Source organism: Ranitomeya imitator, chromosome 3 (assembly GCF_032444005.1).
Source record: "Ranitomeya imitator isolate aRanImi1 chromosome 3, aRanImi1.pri, whole genome shotgun sequence".
Lineage (NCBI taxonomy): Eukaryota > Metazoa > Chordata > Amphibia > Anura > Dendrobatidae > Ranitomeya > Ranitomeya imitator.
The window spans coordinates 585,065,489-585,084,919 of NC_091284.1; the positions used below are offsets into that span (position 1 = coordinate 585,065,489).

The 19,431-nt window shown below is 46.4% G+C and overlaps 1 protein-coding gene across 1 annotated transcript in view; it reads right to left on the bottom strand.

Moving 5' to 3' along the window:
• Positions 1 to 19,431, bottom strand: part of CLDN10 (claudin 10) — a 61,245-nt gene that overhangs the window by 27,327 nt on the left and 14,487 nt on the right. The window contains exon 4 of the mRNA XM_069758041.1: positions 15,849 to 15,956. Coding sequence (XP_069614142.1) covers positions 15,849 to 15,956 — 108 coding nt within the window. The remainder of the gene's footprint in view (positions 1 to 15,848; positions 15,957 to 19,431) is intronic.

Here is a 19,431-nt window from a genome sequence, read left to right on the forward strand (position 1 = left end):
CGGCCGCGACCAATCAGCAACGGGCACAGTCCGGCCGCGAAGTCGCCCTTCCCTATTCCCCTCCAGTCAGGCTTTCTCCCTACTCCCCAGCCAGTGCCCCCATAGCGGTTTAGCAGTCAGTTAAACGGACTACGTTACACCGCAGCATAACGCAATGTAACGAAGTCTGTTAATGCTGCTATTAACCCTGTGTGACCAACTTTTTACTATTGATGCTGCCTATGCAGCATCAATAGTAAAAAAATCTAATGTTAAAAATAATAAAAAAAAAAAAAAACATCATTATATTCTCACCTTCCGGCGTCTTTCCCGCTCCTCGCGATGCTCCGGTCCCAAGAGTGCATTTCGGCAATGACCGGAGATCACGTAGCGGTCTCGCGAGATGATCACGTAGCGGTCTCGCGAGACCGCTACATCATCACGTGTTATTGCCACAATGCATTCTTGGGACCAGAGCGTCGCGAGGAGCATCGCGAAACGCCTGTGCTGGATCCGGGGGCCGACGGAAGGTGAGTATATAACTATTTTTTATTTTAAGTCTTTTTTTTAACAGGGATATGGTGCCAACATTGCTATATTGCTGTGTTAGATACTACGTGGGCTGTGTTATATACTGCATGGGCTGTGTTATATACTGCGTGGCCTGTGTTATATACTACGTCTCTGTGCTATATACTACGTGGGCTGTGCTATATACTACGTGGCTGTGCATTATACTACGTGGCTGTGTAATATACTATGTGGCTGTGTTATATACTGCATGGGCTGTGTTATATACTGCGTGACCTGTGTTATATACTACGTCTCTGTGCTATATACTACGTGGGCTGTGGTATATACTACGTGGCTGTGTTATATACTACGTGGGCTGTGCTATATACTACGTGGCTGTGCAATATGCTACGTGGCTGTGTTATTTACTGCGTGGCCTGTGTTATATACTACGTCGCTGTGCTATATACTACGTGGCCTGTGCTATATACTACGTGTTAGGGTTGGCGGAACGCACCGAGTATATATATATATATGTATAAATAGGTGCGTTCGCAGCCCGGGGTCCACCGTGCAGGAGAGGAACCTGTTGCTGGCAAATGGCGGCGCTATATGGCGGTATAAGCGAACTCTGTTAACTTCACAGAGTCGCTAGAAATAAGATGCTGTGCCCTGTTAGCGTCACAGGGAAACACAGCTAACTGCTGAGCTGGAGGCAGTCAGTGGTCACACACCCAGAAAAGCATACAAACAGTCCTCATCGGAGGAGCCGGTATTCTAGGGGCTTATTTCAGCCGGGTCCCTGAATACATTCATGTAATACTCCTCACCGGAGGTGCCGGTATTCTAGGGACTTATTTCAGCCGGGTCCCTGAACACACACAAACAGGCGCAACCACAATTAACAAGCTCATGACATGAGGTGATACTAGCTGCGAACCTTTTATAGCTGCAGCAAGTACAGGACCTTCCAAGAAGGACCAATGGAAGGCTGCCACAGAACTTGATCAGGTACAGGGCCTTCCTGGAGGACCAATGGAAGTCGCTGCAGTACCTGAGTGTTATGACCTGGTGGTCAGGACAATAATGGACCTGGTGGTAAGAGCACACGGAATGACCTGATAATTACTGATAATAAAGGACGAGCTCTGGGATGTGGGAACTCTGCTGACCGCAATCCCTAATCCTATCAAACACACTAGAAATAGCCGTGGATTGCGCCTAACGCTCCCTATGCAACTCGGCACAGCCTAAGGAACTAGCTAGCCCTGAAGAAAGAAAAATAAAGCCTACCTTGCCTCAGAGAAATTCCCCAAAGGAAAAGGCAGCCCCCCACATATAATGACTGTGAGTAGAGATGAAAATACAAACACAGAGATGAAATAGATTTAGCAAAGTGAGGCCCGACTTACTGAACAGACCGAGGATAGGAAAGGTTACTTTGCGGTCAGCACAAAAACCTACAAAAAGGCCACGCAGAGGGTGCAAAAAGACCCTCCGCACCGACTCACGGTGCAGAGGCGCTCCCTCTGCGTCCCAGAGCTTCCAGCAAGCAAGACAACAATAAAAATAGCAAGCTGGACAGAAAAATAGCAAACCAAAGAAATACAAGCTGGAACTTAGCTTCTGTTGGGAAGACAGGTCACAAGAACGATCCAGGAGTGAACTAGACCAATACTGGAACATTGACAGGTGGCATGGAACAAAGATCTAAGTGGAGTTAAATAGAACAGCCTGCTAACGAATTAACCTCGTCACCTGTGGAAGGAAACTCAGAAACACCCACCAGAGGAAGTCCATGGACAGAACCAGCCGAAGTACCATTCATGACCACAGGAGGGAGCCCGACAACAGAATTCACAACACCTGAGCATGTGACCCTAGACCTCCACTGAGAGATCTTACCCTGGGCCTGCTCAGTGTGTGCAAAGCAGGACTTGGTCCCAGGGGCGTAGCTAGAGCTTTTGCCGCCCGGGGCTGCTCCCGAGTTTGGCACCCACCCCCCCCCCCCCTTGGCTCAATACACACAAAGGTTACCAAAAATAGGGCAACACACATGATAGGGTTTGCAAAAAAAAAAACAAGTTCTGCTTACCTGACCGCGCTCCTGCTCTCTCCACGCAGCTGAAGCGTGCACTCGCCGGCGACTGACAATGACGTCAGAAGCCGTCGACGTGTGCGCTGCGGCCGACTTCAGCTGCCAGCCTCCAAATGGCTGGTGGCTGTTGTTAACTATTGACGTACGGGCGCGGGCCCGCACGTCAATAGCGTTAAACAGCTGCAGCGCCGGCCGCGGTTTTAGAGGGCCCCGGGCGAAAAAGTCTCAGTGGGCCCCCCCTTTAACACATAGCATGATTCATGATGCAGATACAGCAGAGAAATATAGCATAGCCACATAGCATATAGCACAGCCACGTAGTGTATAACACAGCCCACGCAGTATATAGCACAGCCCACACAGCGTATAGCACAGCCACGTAGTATATAACACAGCCACGTAGTATATAACACAGCCATGTAGTATATTGCACAGCCCACGTAGCATATTGCCCAGCCACGTAGTATATAACACAGCCATGTAGTATATTGCACAGCCCACGTAGCATATTGCCCAGCCACGTAGCATATTGCCCAGCCACGTAGTATATTGCCCAGCCACGTAGTATATTGCCCAGCCACGTAGTATATTGCCCAGTCACGTAGTTTATTGCCCAGCCACGTAGTATATTGCCCAGTGATGGAGTATACAGCACAGAGCCACATAGTATACAGACTTAAAATAAAAAATAAACATATACTCACCCTCCGATGAATTCTGGCCCTGTATCGCACGAGGCAGCTTCCAGTCCCAGGGTTGGTATGAGCGCAGGACCTGTGATGACGTTGCGGTCACATGACCGTGACGTCATGGCAGGTCCTTCTCACATACCATCCTTGGCACCGGAAGCTGCCGCTTGCATGGAGCGGGCACTGGAGCGTTGCGAGGAGCGGGAAAGGCGATGGAGGGTGAGTATAGCAGGTTTTTTCATTTTTTTATTATTTTTAACATGACATATTTTTACTATTGATGCTGCATAGGCAGCATCAATAGTAAATAGTTGGGGACACACAGGGTTAATAGCAGCGGTAACGGAGTGCGTTACACCGCGGCCCGTTACCGCTGCTATTAACCCTGTGTGAGTGGTGACTGGAGGGGATTATGGAGCGGGCGCTGATTGTGGGGAGTATAGAGCAGGCGCCGGGCACTGGCTGCAGCGGAGGGACTAATCGGACTGTGCCCGTCGCTGATTGGTCGCGGCAGCCATGACAGGCAGCTGCCGAGACCAATCAGCGACGACAGACAGAGGCCGCGACCAATGAATATCCGTGAAAGAAAGAAAGACAGAAGGACAGACAGAAAGACGGAAGTGTGACCCTTAGACAATGATGTAATATATATATATATATATATATATATACATATATACTTCTCACCTGTGTCTTGCCTCTCTGTTGTTTTCTGTCTCTGTTCTCACATCTTTTCTGTCTCCCGCTCTGATTTTCATATTTCCTTCTGCCTCTTCTTCCTGCTTGTCCGTGGGTCCGCCCCCGACATTTAGCCCCGCCCCTCCATGGCTCTTCACATTGTGAGAGCTGTGACGCTGCTGGAGGGGCGGGATCGGAGCTTCTGCTGCTGACTGCAGGTGCGGGGGTGAGTCACAGCGTGTGTGACTGTGTGCCCCTGCTACACTGCAGCCAGCAACTCTGCACGGCCGCGCGCACTCCCAGCGCTCTGCTGCAGTCCTCATAATGCTGGGAGGAAGGAGCAGAGAATGAGTGCGCGCAGCCGTGCTGATAGCCGCCCCCACATTGTGCCGCCCGGGGCGGCCCGCCCCCCCCGCACCCCCCTTCCTACGCCACTGCTTGGTCCCAGAAAAGCCTGCTCACCGCAGACCAGTGCAGGGTACAATAGCAGAGCCTGAAAAGGCAGCAGTAACCCTTTGCACAGTATCAGGCTGAGTGAGACGCTGGGACCGACGTCTCCGCCGAGCAGGCTCCACTGTGGCTCATGCAGAATGGGAGACCGCAGCAGACACGGCTCGAGATTCCCCCTGTGCAGCGGCGGGAACTCGACTCCTAACATTACCCCCCCTCCTTGGGCCTGGCTACACTCAAAGGCTGCATCGAGGAGCGGAGCCCGAATGTGTTCCACAGGTTCCCAGGTTCTGTCCTCTGGGCCGTGACCCTTCCAGTCCACCAGTTAATATTTCTTGCCACGTACCACCTTGCACCCCACGACAGCATTCACCTCAAACTCATCTGTGGATGAACCCGATATCCCGGCTGATGACTCGGAAAACCGGGACATATAGACGGGCTTTAGGAAAGAAACGTGAAAGGTATCGGTGATACCAAGGTGCGGAGGAATAGCCAAACGGTAGACCACAGGGTTGACCTGTTCCAAAACCTTGAAAGGGCCTATGTAGCGAGGTGCAAATTTAGTGGACTCAACTCGCAGCCTGATGTTACGAGCGGAGAGCAACACTAAGTCGCCAGGAGCAAAGGTCGGAGCAGGGCACCGGTGTGCATCAGCAGAAACCCTCATTCTCTCCTTGGAGACCCGGATGGCATCCTGTGTGCGGTCCCAAATGTCACGTGCCTCCACCGCCCAGTCTGCCACCCTAGAATCGGTGGATGACATGGGCATGGGCACAGGAACATGTGGATGCTGGCCGTAATTAAGGAGAAAAGGAGTCTGCCCGGTAGAGTTGGCTACGGCGTTGTTCAAAGCAAATTCCGCCCAAGGTAGCAAAGATGCCCAGTCATCCTGCCTGGCAGAGACAAAATGTCGTAAGTATGTGACCAGAGTCTGGTTGGCCCTCTCTACCAACCCATTCGTCTCGGGATGATAAGCAGAAGAGAGGTTCAGCTCAATGCTGAGTAAACGACAGAGTTCTCTTCAGAACCAAGACGCCAACTGAGGACCTCGGTCACTGACAATTTTGTCAGGCATGCCATGTAGACGGAAAACATGTTTGACGAACAACGCCGCTAAAGCCCGTGCAGAAGGTAACCGTGGAAGCGGAACCAAGTGCACCATCTTAGAAAAATGGTCGGTGACTACCCAGATAACTGTACAGCTACGAGACTTGGGTAAGCCTACCACAAAGTCCATCCCGACCATCTCCCAGGGCCTGTCTGCCACCGGCAGGGGGTAAAGTTGCCCAGCAGGCCGAGGAGACCGATTCTTGGTGCAGGAGACACACGCCCGAATATAGTCCCCGACGTCACGGGCCATATGCGGCCACCAGTACTTCCTCGCCAAGAGCTCAGATGTCCTCTTGGTCCCAAAATGTCCACCCACCATGGACGAGTGAGCCCAAGAGAGAACCTCCGGTCACAAATTAGATGCAACGAAAGTCTTGCCTGGAGGCACAGACTCTAGCGAAACCGGAGCCACAGTTCTCAGGCTCTCTGGAGGGACAATAAGCAGAGGCTCTGCTTCCTCCTCCTCTGATGACACTACAGAGCGAGAGAGAGCGTCGGTGCGAACGTTCTTCTCCCCGGAAAGAAAATGGAGGGTGAAATGGAACCGGGAGAAGAACCGGGATCATCTAGCCTGACGAGAATTTAGCCGCTGGGCTGTCTGTAGATATACCAAGTTCTTGTGGTCTGTGAACACCTGGAAGGGAAAGCAAGCTCCCTCCAGAAGATGTCTCCATTTTGAGAAAGCCAACTTCATAGCTAGCAACTCCCTGTCCCCGATGGAATAATTCCTCTCCGCTGGTGAAAAGGTCTTAGAGAAGAAGAAGCAAGGATGCTTCCGACCTTGAGCATCCTTTTGGAAGAGGACTGCTCCAGCACCAACGGATGAGGCATCCACCTCCATAATAAATGGCTTATCTACATCGGGGCGATGTAGGATGGGAGCGCTAGAGAAGTGTGGCTTAATCAAGAGAAAGGCCTTGGAGACCTCCTCCGACCACAACTTGGGATTTGCCCCCTTCTTGGTGAGGGCAACCAAGGGAGCCACAAAAGTTGAGAAGTGGGGAATGAACTGGCGATAGTAATTGATGAACCCCATAAAGCGCTGCACCGCTTTGAGAGAATGGGGTTCCTGCCAGTCCATCACAGCCTGTAGCTTGGCAGGATCCATTGCCAATCCCTGGGCAGAGATGATATAACCAAGGAAAGACAAGACTCCTGCTCAAACACACACTTCTCCAACTTGGCATAGAGGGAGTTAGCCTGTAAGAGGTCGAAGACCTTGCAAACATCTCTCTGGTGGGAGTTTATATCTGGAGAGTAGATGAGAATATCATCCAGATAAACTACGACCAAGGTGGTAAGCATATCGCGGAAGATGTCATTTACAAAGTCTTGGAAAATGGCCCGGGGCATTACACAGCCCGAAGGGCATCACCAGATATTCATAATGCCCATCCCTGGTGTTAAAAGCCGTCTTTCATTCGTCCCCCTCACGGATGCGAATCAGGTTGTAAGCACCCCGCAGATCTAATTTAGTAAAAACACTTGCTTCCCATAGCCTATCAAAAAGCTCAGATATCAGGGGTAGTGGGTACTTATTCTTAACGGTGATGGCGTTAAGACCCCTCTAGTCTATGCATGGACACAGTTCGCCTCTCTTCTTCTGTACGAAGAAGAACCCAGCCCCTGCAGGTGACACTGACTTCCTAATGAATCCTCTTGCCAGAGTCTCTCGGATATACTGTGACGTTGCCTCCGTCTCCGGAAGAGACAAAGGATAGACTCGACCCCGGGGAGGCTTAGCACCAGGCAAGAGGTCAATAGGACAGTCATAGGGGTGGTGAGGCGGAAAGGTCTCCGCAGCCCTTTTGGAGAACACGTCCGCATAGGGCCAATATAGCTTGGGGAGAGAGTATAAATCTGCAGGTACCTCAGTTGTAGCAACCTGAACGCTTTCCCTCTGACATCTACCCCCACACGATTCACCCCATCCTAAAATTCTGCCTGTGGACCACTCGATATGAGGAGAGTGATACCGTAGCCAAGGATCTCATCAATTCCCTCAGGAATGATGAGCAGCGATATTATCTCCTGATGAGATGGCGACATGGACAGAGTGAAAGGGATGGTCTGGTGTGTTATCTGTGAGGGCAGTGTCAACCCATTCACCACTCGTACAGATATTGGTTGAGCTAGCATTACCAGAGGAATTGCGTGACGTTGGGCGAAGGCAGAAGACTTAAAATTGCCCTCCGCCCCAGAATCCACGCAAAGCTCTACTGAGTGAGTGGATGAGCCTATTGTAATTGTCCCCTTAAAGGACAATTTGGAGGCAAACGTCGCCGTATCTAGTGTACCTCCACCTACTACCACTAGACACTGACGTTTCCTCGACCGCTGTGAACATCTGGTGGCAAGATGTCCAGACTGCTGGCAAACATGGCAGACCTTGTGTGCAGGAGCGGTCCGGGACTTAGATCCCGCTCGTGACACTTCCATGGCCTCATGTGACTCAGGGACCTGGACTGGAGATTCCAAAGGTTTGGCGAAGGTGGGAGCCAGCCGAAACCTCTGCCTACACTGGGCCCGCTCTAACCTCCGCTCGTGAAAACGGAGGTCAATACGGGTAGACACAGCTATTAACTCCTCCAGTGTGGCAGGAATCTCCCTTGAGGCCAGAGCGTCCTTCACGTGGTCAGCCAGCCCCCTCCAAAATATAGGGATAAGGGCTTTATCCGACCACTCCAGCTCAGATGCTAGGGTACGGAAGTGGACGGCAAAATGGCTGACCAAGGACAAGCCCTGAGTCAATGCCAACAGTTGGAGCGCTGTATCATGGGTGACTTGAGGCCCTAAAAAGACCTGTTTCAGAGTGCTCAGGAACAGCGGAGCACTCTGCACCACATGATCGCCATGCTCCCACAGCGGCGTAGCCCACTCCAACGTCCTGTCCGACAGGAGAGACACAATAAATCCCACCTTTGCCCGCTCTGTGGGGAAACATGCGGCCAGGAGCTCGAGATGTATAGAGCACTGGCTCACGAAACACCTACAAGATTTACTATCACCAGAAAATTTTTCTGGCAGCGGGAGGTGAGATAATGTCGGAACAGGGGTGGCAGTGGACAAGGTTGCTGCAGCCACGCTAGCAGCCTGAACAGCAACTGCGGTAACATCCACAGCTGAGGTTGAGTGCTCGAGTGCCGCCAACCTACCCTCCAGCTGCTGGATGTACCGCAAGGATTGCTGTTTGTCAGCCATTTTTTAGCCAGACCCTGGTGCTAGTATTATGTTAGGGTTATATATATGTATAAATAGGTACGTTCGCAACCCGGGGTCCACCGTGCAGGAGAGGAACCTGCTGCTGGCAAATGGCGGCGCTATATGGCGGTATAAGCTAACTCTGTTAACTTCACAGAGTCGCTAGAAATAAGATGCTGTGCCCTGTTAGCGTCACAGGGGAACACAGCTAACTGCTGAGCTGGAGGCAGTCAGTGGTCACACACCCAGAAAAGCATACAAACACTCCTCACCGGAGGAGCCGGTATTCTAGGGGCTTATTTCAGCCGGGTCCCTGAATACATTCATGCAATACTCCTCACCGGAGGTGCCGGTATTCTAGGGGCTTATTTCAGCCGGGTCCCTGAACACACACATACAGGCGCAACCACAATTAACAAGCTCATGACATGAGGTGATACTAGCGACTCCTAACACTATATGGCTGTGTTATATACTATGTGAGCTGTGCTATATACTACGTGGCTGTGCAATATACTACTTGGCTGTGCTATATACTGCGTGGCCTGTGTTATATACTATATCTCTGTGCTATACACTACGTGGGCTGTGTTATATACTACGTGGCTGTGCTATATACTACGTGGCTGTGTTATATACTACATCGCTGTGCTATATACTTCGTGGCTGTGCTATATACTACTTGGCTGTGCTATATACTACGCGGCTTTGCAATATACTACGTGGCTGTGCAATATACTACGTGGCTGGGCAATATACTACGTGGCTGTTCTATATATATACTACGTGGCCTGTGTTATATACTACGTGGCCTGTGTTATATACTACGTGGGCTGTGTTATATACTACGTGGGCTGTGTTACATACTGCGTGGGCTGTGCTATATACTACTATGCATATTCTAGAATACCTGATGCGTTAGAATCGGGCCACCATCTAGTGCAATAATAAACACCGTCGTTCTTCTAAAGATGATAGAGTTGGGATATTTTGGCCAGAAAAGGGGGATTATTATCATTTACGGTAATTTTCAGTGTAACCGAGAGTAAAATAAATTCTAGCTCTTATTTGTGACAATTAATATCCATTAGGTGGGGGATCCCCTGAAAAAATATATCTCAAAATGTTTAAAATTGACAAAGAATCAAACATGTTTTTGATCACCCGCATATACTATGTCAGTATTATGTAAAGTGAGAATCTGTCTTTCACATTAGTCTACCAGAAGTCTGATAATCTCCTACAGTCCAGAATCGATCAGTATAACTACTGGAAACCCTAATATCACTGCTGAGATCAGTCAAGATCACGCAGTTAGGATCTGATTCATTCTGGATGTGGTGCAGTTTGGCTGCTAAAATATGTACAGTATTAATATTTGAGGGAAAATTAATCAAATGGACACAGAAGTAAAACCAGGTATTATATATAGAGAAATAGCTGATATTTAGATAGATTTCCTATAAACCAATACCAATAGTAATCCTGGTCACCACCTGTGTCAGACAATATAGTGAAACCACTAAAGAGAACAGAAGCAGCATGCACCAAGCATGAACCAGACCAGTGAAAAAATGATGACGGAATATTTTAAAATATATACAGGTCCTTCTCAAAAAATTAGCATATAGTGTTAAATTTCATTATTTACCATAATGTAATGATTACAATTAAACTTTCATATATTATAGATTCATTATCCACCAACTGAAATTTGTCAGGTCTTTTATTGTTTTAATACTGATGATTTTGGCATACAACTCCTGATAATCCAAAAAACCTGTCTCAATAAATTAGCATATTTCACCCATCCAATCAAATAAAAGTGTTTTTTAATAACAAACAAAAAAACCAACAAATAATAATGTTCAGTTATGCACTCAATACTTGGTCGGGAATCCTTTGGCAGAAATGACTGCTTCAATGCGGCGTGGCATAGAGGCAATCAGCCTGTGACACTGCTGAGATGTTATGGAGGCCCAGGATGCTTCAATAGCGGCCTTAAGCTCATCCAGAGTGTTGGGTCTTGCGTCTCTCAACTTTCTCTTCACAATATCCCACAGATTCTCTATGGGGTTCAGGTCAGGAGAGTTGGCAGGCCAATTGAGCACAGTAATACCATGGTCAGTAAACCATTTACCAGTGGTTTTGGCACTGTGAGCAGGTGCCAGGTCGTGCTGAAAAATGAAATCTTCATCTCCATAAAGCATTTCAGCCGATGGAAGCATGAAGTGCTCCAAAATCTCCTGATAGCTAGCTGCATTGACCCTGCCCTTGATGAAACACAGTGGACCAACACCAGCAGCTGACATGGCACCCCACACCATCACTGACTGTCGGTACTTGACACTGGACTTCAGGCATTTTGGCATTTCCTTCTCCCCAGTCTTCCTCCAGACTCTGGCACCTTGATTTCCGAATGACATGCAAAATTTGCTTTCATCAGAAAAAAGTACTTGGGACCACTTAGCAACAGTCCAGTGCTGCTTCTCTGTAGCTCAAAAGTGGCTTTACCTGGGGAATGCGGCACCTGTAGCCCATTTCCTGCACACGCCTGTGCACGGTGGCTCTGGATGTTTCCACACCAGACTCAGTCCACTGCTTCCTCAGGTTCCCCAAGGTCTGGAATCGGTCCTTCTCCACAATCTTCCTCAGGGTCCGGTCTCCTCTTCTCGTTGTACAGCGTTTTCTGCCACATTGTTTCCTTCCAACAGACTTACCATTGAGGTGCCTTGATACAGCACTCTGGGAACAGCCTATTTGTTGAGAAATTTCTTTCTGGGTCTTACCCTCTTGCTTGAGGGTGTCAATGATGGCCTTCTTGACATCTGTCAGGTCGCTAGTCTTACCCATGATGGGGGTTTTGAGTAATGAACCAGGCAGGGAGTTTATAAAAGCCTCAGGTATCTTTTGCATGTGTTTAGAGTTAATTAGTTGATTCAGAAGATTAGGGTAATAGGTCGTTTAGAGAACCTTTTCTTGATATGCTAATTTATTGAGACAGGTTTTTTGGGTTATCAGGAGTTGTATGCCAAAATCATCAGTATTAAAACAATAAAAGACCTGACAAATTTCAGTTGGTGGATAATGAATCTATAATATATGAAAGTTTAATTGTAATCATTACATTATGGTAAATAATGAAATTTAACACTATATGCTAATTTTTTGAGAAGGACCTGTATATATATCTCTTTTATTTCATAGCAATAGCAGAAGACCAATAAAATATTAAAATCAAACAACTGTGTATATGTATGTTTCACATGTGCACATATCAAAAGAATATATATATAGTGCAATATGTAATTGCACAGGGCAGGTCAAATTATATTATATACTGGATACCCCGGTGGACAAAATAAATATCAATAGAAAGGTAGAGACCATATGTGGCATACAATATAAAAGATAAAAAACAAAAGTGAAAATGTGTATAAAAGTATGTATTTAAAAATATATCTCATACAAAGTGGTAAAAATATATATATTAAAGTTATATAAGGGCATGCAAAGAGTGCAACAAAAAGTGCTATGTGCTGGTTTTACAGAGAACAACTTGCCATTATAAGTGCATGCCGTGCATGTTACACATGAAAAAAGTGCTATATGCACATATGATCAAATGCCACTTACTTATGAAGCTAGGGGAAATGTTTCCAGGACCTCCAAATGAATGGCGGTGATGTGCACCCCAACGCGCGTTTCGGACCCAAAGTTCCTTCATCAGGGGGACGAAGGAACTTTGGGTCCGAAACGCGCGTCGGGGTGCACATCATCAAACATTTGGCGGTCCTGGAAACATTTCCCCTAGCTTCATAAGTAAGTGGCATTTGATCATATGTGCATATAGCACTTTTTTCCATGTGTAACATGCACGGCATGCACTTATAGTGGCAAGTTGTTCTCTGGAAAACCAGCACATAGCACTTTTTGTTGCACTCTTTGCATGCCCTTATATAACTTTAATATATATATTTTTACCACTTTGTATGAGATATATTTTTAAATATATACTTTTGTACACACTTTCACTTTTGGTTTTTATCTTTTATATTGCATGCCACATATGGTCTCTACCTTTTTATTGATATTTATTTTGTCCACCGGAGTATCCTGTATATAATATAACTAGCTATTGAACCCGTTCTACGCCCGGGTGGCGAGCATCTATATTGGTATATGGTCTCCATCCTGGTATGTGCTGCTCCATCCTACGTCCCCATCCTGTCATGAGCTGCTCCATCCTGCGTCCCCATCCTGTCATGTGCTGCACCCATCCTGCACCCCCATTCTGACATGTGCTACTCCCATCCTGCACCCCCATTCTGACATGTGCTGCTCCATCCTGCGTCCCCATCCTGTCATGTGCTGCACCCATCCTGCGCCCCCATCCTGCCATGTGTTGCACCCATCTTGCGCCCCCATTCTGTCATGTGTTGCACCCATCCTGCGCCCCCACTCTGTCATGTGCTGCTCCCATCCTGCGCCCCCATTGTGACATGTGCTGCTCCCATCCTGCTCCCCCATTCTGACATGTGCTGCACCCATCCTGCGCCTCCATTCTGACATGTTCTGCACCCATCCTGCGCCTCCATTCTGTCATTTGCTGCTCCCATCCTGTCATGTGCTGCTCCCATCCTGTGCCCCCGTTCTATCATGTGCTGCTCCCATCCTGCGCCCCTGTTCTGTCATGTGCTGCTCCCATCCTGTGCCCCTGTTCTGTCATGTGCTGCTCCCATCCTGTGCCCCTGTTCTGTCATGTGCTGCTCCCATCCTGTGCCCCTGTTCTGTCATGTGCTGCTCCCATCCTGTGCCCCTGTTCTGTCATGTGCTGCTCCCATCCTGCGCCCGTTCTGTCATGTGCTGCTTCCATCCTGCACCCCCGTTCTGTCATGTGCTGCCCTATTCTGTCATGTGCTGCTCCCATCCTGCGCCCCCGTTCTATCATGTGCTGCTCCCATCCTGCGCCACCATTCTTTAATTTGCTTCTCCCATCCATATGCCCCATACGCTGCTCCATTATGGTTGATAGCCCCCATAAGATGCTCCATAGTATATGCCCCCGTACACTGCTCCATTATGGTTTATGGCCCCCATAAGATGCTCCATAGTGTATGCCCCCCCCCGTACACTGCTCCATAAAGGTTTATGGCCCCCATAAGACGCTCCAGTTTGTATGCCCCCGTACACTGCTCCATAAAGGTTTATGGCCCCCATAGGATGCTCCATAATATATGCCCCCGTACACTGCTCCATTATGGTTGATGGCCCCATAAGATGCTCCACTGTATTATATGCCCCCCATAAGATGCTCCATTGTATTATATGCCCCCCATAAGATGCTCCATTGTATTATATGCCCCCCATAAGATGCTCCATTATGGTTGATGGCCCCATAAGATGCTCCATAATATATGCCCCGTATGCTGTTGCCATATATAAAAAAAAAAATATATCATACTCACCTATCGCCGCTGGGCACCGAGTGCTGGGGGGCCTGAGCAGGCAGGGACACCGGCGCGCTGTGGGGGTCAGGTACCGGAGTCACCGCTAGCTCAGGCCCCCCAGCACTTGCTATACTCACCTGTCTGTCCCGTTCCACCGCTGCACGCCACCATCTTCCAGCTCCTCTGGCTGTGACTGTTCAGTCAGAGGGCGGCGCCGGCACGCATTAAGCGCGTCATCGCGCCCTCTGAACTGTGAATGTCACAGCAGAGGACACAGGAGACGGAGCCGCACGCAGCGCTGGAACGGGGGAGAGGTGAATATACTTACCCTCCTGGCGGTCCCTGACTTTCCGGTGGAGATCGCGGTGTGCGTTCAGTGTTTACGCATACCGCGATCTCCTGGGAGCTTCACTCTGTGAGGCCCAGACTGCGCCGGCGCTTGCGCTTGTGCAGTCTATAAAGGCTTCGGACAGAGTGACGCTCCCAGCGTTATATTATAGATTTGACCTGCCCTGTGCAATTACATATTGCACTATATATATATTCTTTTGATATGTGCACATGTGAAACATACATATACACAGTTGTTTGATTTTAATATTTTATTGGTCTTCCGCTATTGCTATGAAATAAAAGAGATATATATATTTTAAAATATTCCCTGTCATCATTTTTTCACTTGTCTGGTTCATGCTTGGTGCATGCTGTTTATATTTGAGGGAAGTAGATTCCTCTTTTCATGCTGGGTTGTTACCGTAGTGTTCACATAAATCCACCTTAGGTCTGTGATCGCTCAATGTATAACCCCAAAACAACGAGTCAATATGCTTGACATCCCCTGGTCTCAGATAAATAGGTACAGACTGTATTAAATCAAAATGTTTTGGAAAGACCGCCATCTTTAAGAGATTCGCTCGTTCCAAAAAGGATCATTTAAAATATCTCTAAGGTGATAGCTAAAGTTGTCCCACAAGAAAGTATATTTTAATCCATATATCTTGAAATAAAAATTAAATTTCACAATTGGTTGTGTTAAAAAAAATGTTCCTGTGCTGAGATAATCTTGGAAAAGAACATGGTCTGAACATATCACAGCTCCTGGCCAGGGAAGGAAACAAAAGAGTATGCAGACAGGACAGAATGGGATTACATTTGATTCTTTCTGTGAGCTAAAATCACTTTATTGGACAACACGTTTCTACACCGTACTGGCATCTTTTTGTAGTTAAAAAAACAACAGATCTTCCTGCGTAGTCAGACACGGCCATTACACAGTACACAGCAGGGGCACATTTATAAGATATCTAAGCACAGGAAGATTTTTTTTTACACATCCAATTGTGGAACTTATTATTATTCCAAGATCTGATAATCAAAATGTTATTTGAACCTTGTCGTGCAAGTGGCATAATTGAATACAGACTTCTAATTACATGAATAGTTTTCCCGGTATAAGATAATTTTTATTATGGCGTTCCATTCATCTGGAAGTATTTTGAAAATTTCTAAACACTAACTCCAAAGTATTGTCATTATTGGCTGACAAAAATTTGAAGAATGATATACCCCGATTGATAGAGCTGATTGTTTCTGGAACTAGATTATTAATGGCTATCTTTACTTCTATGGCCAACTTTTCTTTGAATAGTATAACAAATAAAAGTACTTCTGCATTACCTTACAGCAATGTGTTGGGCTGATGTTGTGCAGCAAAATATAAGTCCTCCTACCAAGCAGAGAACAGATCCGGTCCACCCAATAAACAGTGCTGTCCCAAGCTCATACCTGCAATTTAATGATATGTATGTCACCTAGCCAATCTGAGATATTTATGGTAATATATGAAGTACATTTTAACATGTAGTGGGGGCCTTTGGCATCAATCCTGTTGGGCATATACTCTTGGAAAGAACATGGTACCACAACAAACCTACCATTTGATGATAATGGATTTAATGGTGCTCCAGGGAATAATCAGAGATTAGGATATTTTTTATAACCCAACTCTGACTTGTACTTCTCAACATCTTTGTCCTTGACTTGTTTGCAAATCTCCTTGGTCTTCATGGTGTTGTTTGGTTAGTTGTTTCTCTTGATTAATCTTGTTACAGCCTCTGTGGTCTTTCAGAAAAGGTGTGTACTGTATATACTGACAGGGGATTTATAGAAAAATAGGGAGCACCACAGCTGGGCAAACGTAATATTATGCTAATAGTAGATCTATAAAGGGGTGCAGCACCATGCATAGCCAAAAGGACATAATAAAGCAACCAAGAAAAGCAGACACGCAAACGGAGCGCACACCCAGAAAAATGAAAGCTGAGTAGCAACAAATTACAAAAAGTTTATTGAAAACAGAGACACATACACTAGAATAAAAGCATGTTAAAATATAACAACCACACCCCTGGTCCCATGGTAAATACTCGTGAAAGACAGCCCAAAATACAAATAGTAATATATATGCTATACAACCCAATAATAATGGCAACCAAAAAATACCTATATATGAAAATCAATAATTAGACAGCATATAAGGGAGACCTGTAAAGTGGGGAATAAAACCCCCTAAGCCCTATAAAAATGTGGCTCAATAATTCAGATATAATAGTAAAAACCTATAAAAGAGCACAGAGGGTCTGGGCGTCCCCAGATACCCCCACTATGAATGAGTAGCCCTGCTATGGAAGACAAGCCTGTAACTATCAAGGGACCATAATAGGAAAAAAAAAGAAAAAAAAAGGATAATACCAGCAAAAGATAAATTAAACCAAAGGAAAAATATAAATATAAAGCAAGGTGGTCAGGTGGGACAAAGATATAACGCAGGCTATAGAAAAGTGCCCACAAGGGTCAGGATATGTGGCACAATGGTAGGAAAAATACAATAAATCCAGAAAGTGTGGGGAGGCCCTATGTAATGGACGTCCCCTGACGAAGCTGCGCTCAGCAGCGATACGCGTGGGGCCTCCCCACACTTTCTGGATCCCGGGATCATTTTCCTTTACTCCTGACTTCTGACAGCTGACAGCCCAGACCGCAGACCGGATGACCTGATTGGGTGATTTATACTCATACCTTGTATTTTTCCTACCATTGTGCCACATATCCTGACCCTTGTGGGCACTTTTCTATAGCCTGCGTTATATGTTTGTCCCACCTGACCACCTTGCTTTATATTTATATTTTTCCTTTGGTTTAATTTATCTTTTGCTGGTATTATCCTTTTTTTTTTTTCTTTTCTTTTTTTTTTTCCTATTATGGTCCCTTGATAGTTACAGGCTTGTCTTCCATAGCAGGGCTACTCATTCATAGTGGGGGTATCTGGGGACGCCCAGACCCTCTGTGCTCTTTTATAGGTTTGTACTATTATATCTGAATTATTGAGCCACATTTTTATAGGGCTTAGGGGGTTTTATTCCCCACTTTACAGGTCTCCCTTATATGCTGTCTTATTATTGATTTTCATATATAGGTATTTTTTGGTTGCCATTATTGTTGGGTTGTATAGCATATATATTACTATTTGTATTTTGGGCTGTCTTTCACGAGTATTTACCATGGGACCAGGGGTGTGGTTGTTATATTTTAACATGCTTTTATTCTAGTGTATGTGTCTCTGTTTTCAATAAACTTTTTGTAATTTGTTGCTACTCAGCTTTCATTTTTCTGGGTGTGCGCTCCGTTTGCGTGTCTGCTTTTCTTGGTTGCTTTCTTACTGTATATACTGACAGACCATGAGACACTTAAGGTACTGTCACACTCAGCGACGCTGCAGCGATATAGACAACGAGCCGATCGCTGCAGCGTCGCTGTTTAGGTCGCTGTAGAGACATCAAACACTGCAGCTCCAGAACGATGCAGGAGCGATCCTGTGACGTAACGGCGACTCACTTATCGTTCACGCTCCATGTAAAAACATTGCTGGCATCGTTGCTTTTGCTGTCAAACACGACGATACACGCCGACCTGACGACCAAATAAAGTTCTGGACTTCTAGCTCCGACCAGCAATATCACAGCAGGATCCAGATCGCTGCTGCGCGTCAAACACAACGAGATCGCTATCCAGGACGCTGCAACGTCATGGATCGTTGTCGTTCTCGTTGTAAAGTTGCTGAGTGTGAAGGTACCTTTAGATTGCACACAAGTGGACTTCCTTTAACTGAGCACTGTTTAGGGCTTCATAACAAAAGGGGTGAATACATATGTCTTTATGTAAAGTCTTGTCTAAAGTCCACTTTAAGGGAGGATATTAGCGAAGGGAATGAGGATGTCGAGTCCATATGGGTTAAAATACATGGAGGGAAAAATAGTAACAAAAGTCTCATTGGTGTCTGTTACAGACCCCCAAATATAACAGAAATCATGGAAAGTCTACTACTAAGGCAGATAGATGAAGCTGCAACCCATAATGAGGTCCTTATGAGGCACTTTAACTACCCCGATGTAAACTGGGAAACAGAGACCTACGAAACCCATAAAGGCAACAGGTTTCTGCTAATAACCAAGAAAACTTATCTTTTCACAACTGGTGTGAAATCCAACCACAGGAGCAGCACTTTTAGACCTAATACTATCTAATAGACCTGACAGAATAACAAATCTGCAGGTCGTCGGGCATCTAGGAAAAAGCGACAACAATATTGTACAGTTTCACTTGTCTTTCGCTAGGGGGACTTGTCAGGGATTCACAAAAACACTGAAATTTAGGAAGGCAAAGTTTGACCAGCTTAGAGATAACCTTAAATAGGAACTGTAAGCGGTTTATACCTTGTGGGAATAAAAGGACAAGAAATAGGAAAAACCCAATGTGGCTAAACAAAGAAGTAAAAAGAAAGCATTTAAACTACTAAAGCAGGATGGCACCGTTGAAGCTCTAAAAAACTATTGGGAGAAAAACACACTTGACAAAAAGGAAATATAGAAGCACATTGCTAAGGAGAGTAAAACTAATCCCAAAACGTTCTTCAACTATATCAACAGCAAAAGAATCAAAAGTGAAAGTGTAGGCCCCTTAAACAATTGTGAGGAAAGAATGGTTGTAGATGACGAGGAAAAAGCTAATATATTAAAGACCTTCTTCTCCATGGTATTCATGGCGGAAAATAAAATGCTAGGTGAAATGCCAAGAGACAAAGAAAACCCTATATTGGGCAGCACGATGGCTCAGTGGATAGCACTGCAGCCTTGCAGTGCTGGAGTCCTGGGCTCTAATCCCACCTTGGACACCATCTACAAGGAGTTTGTATGTTCTCCCT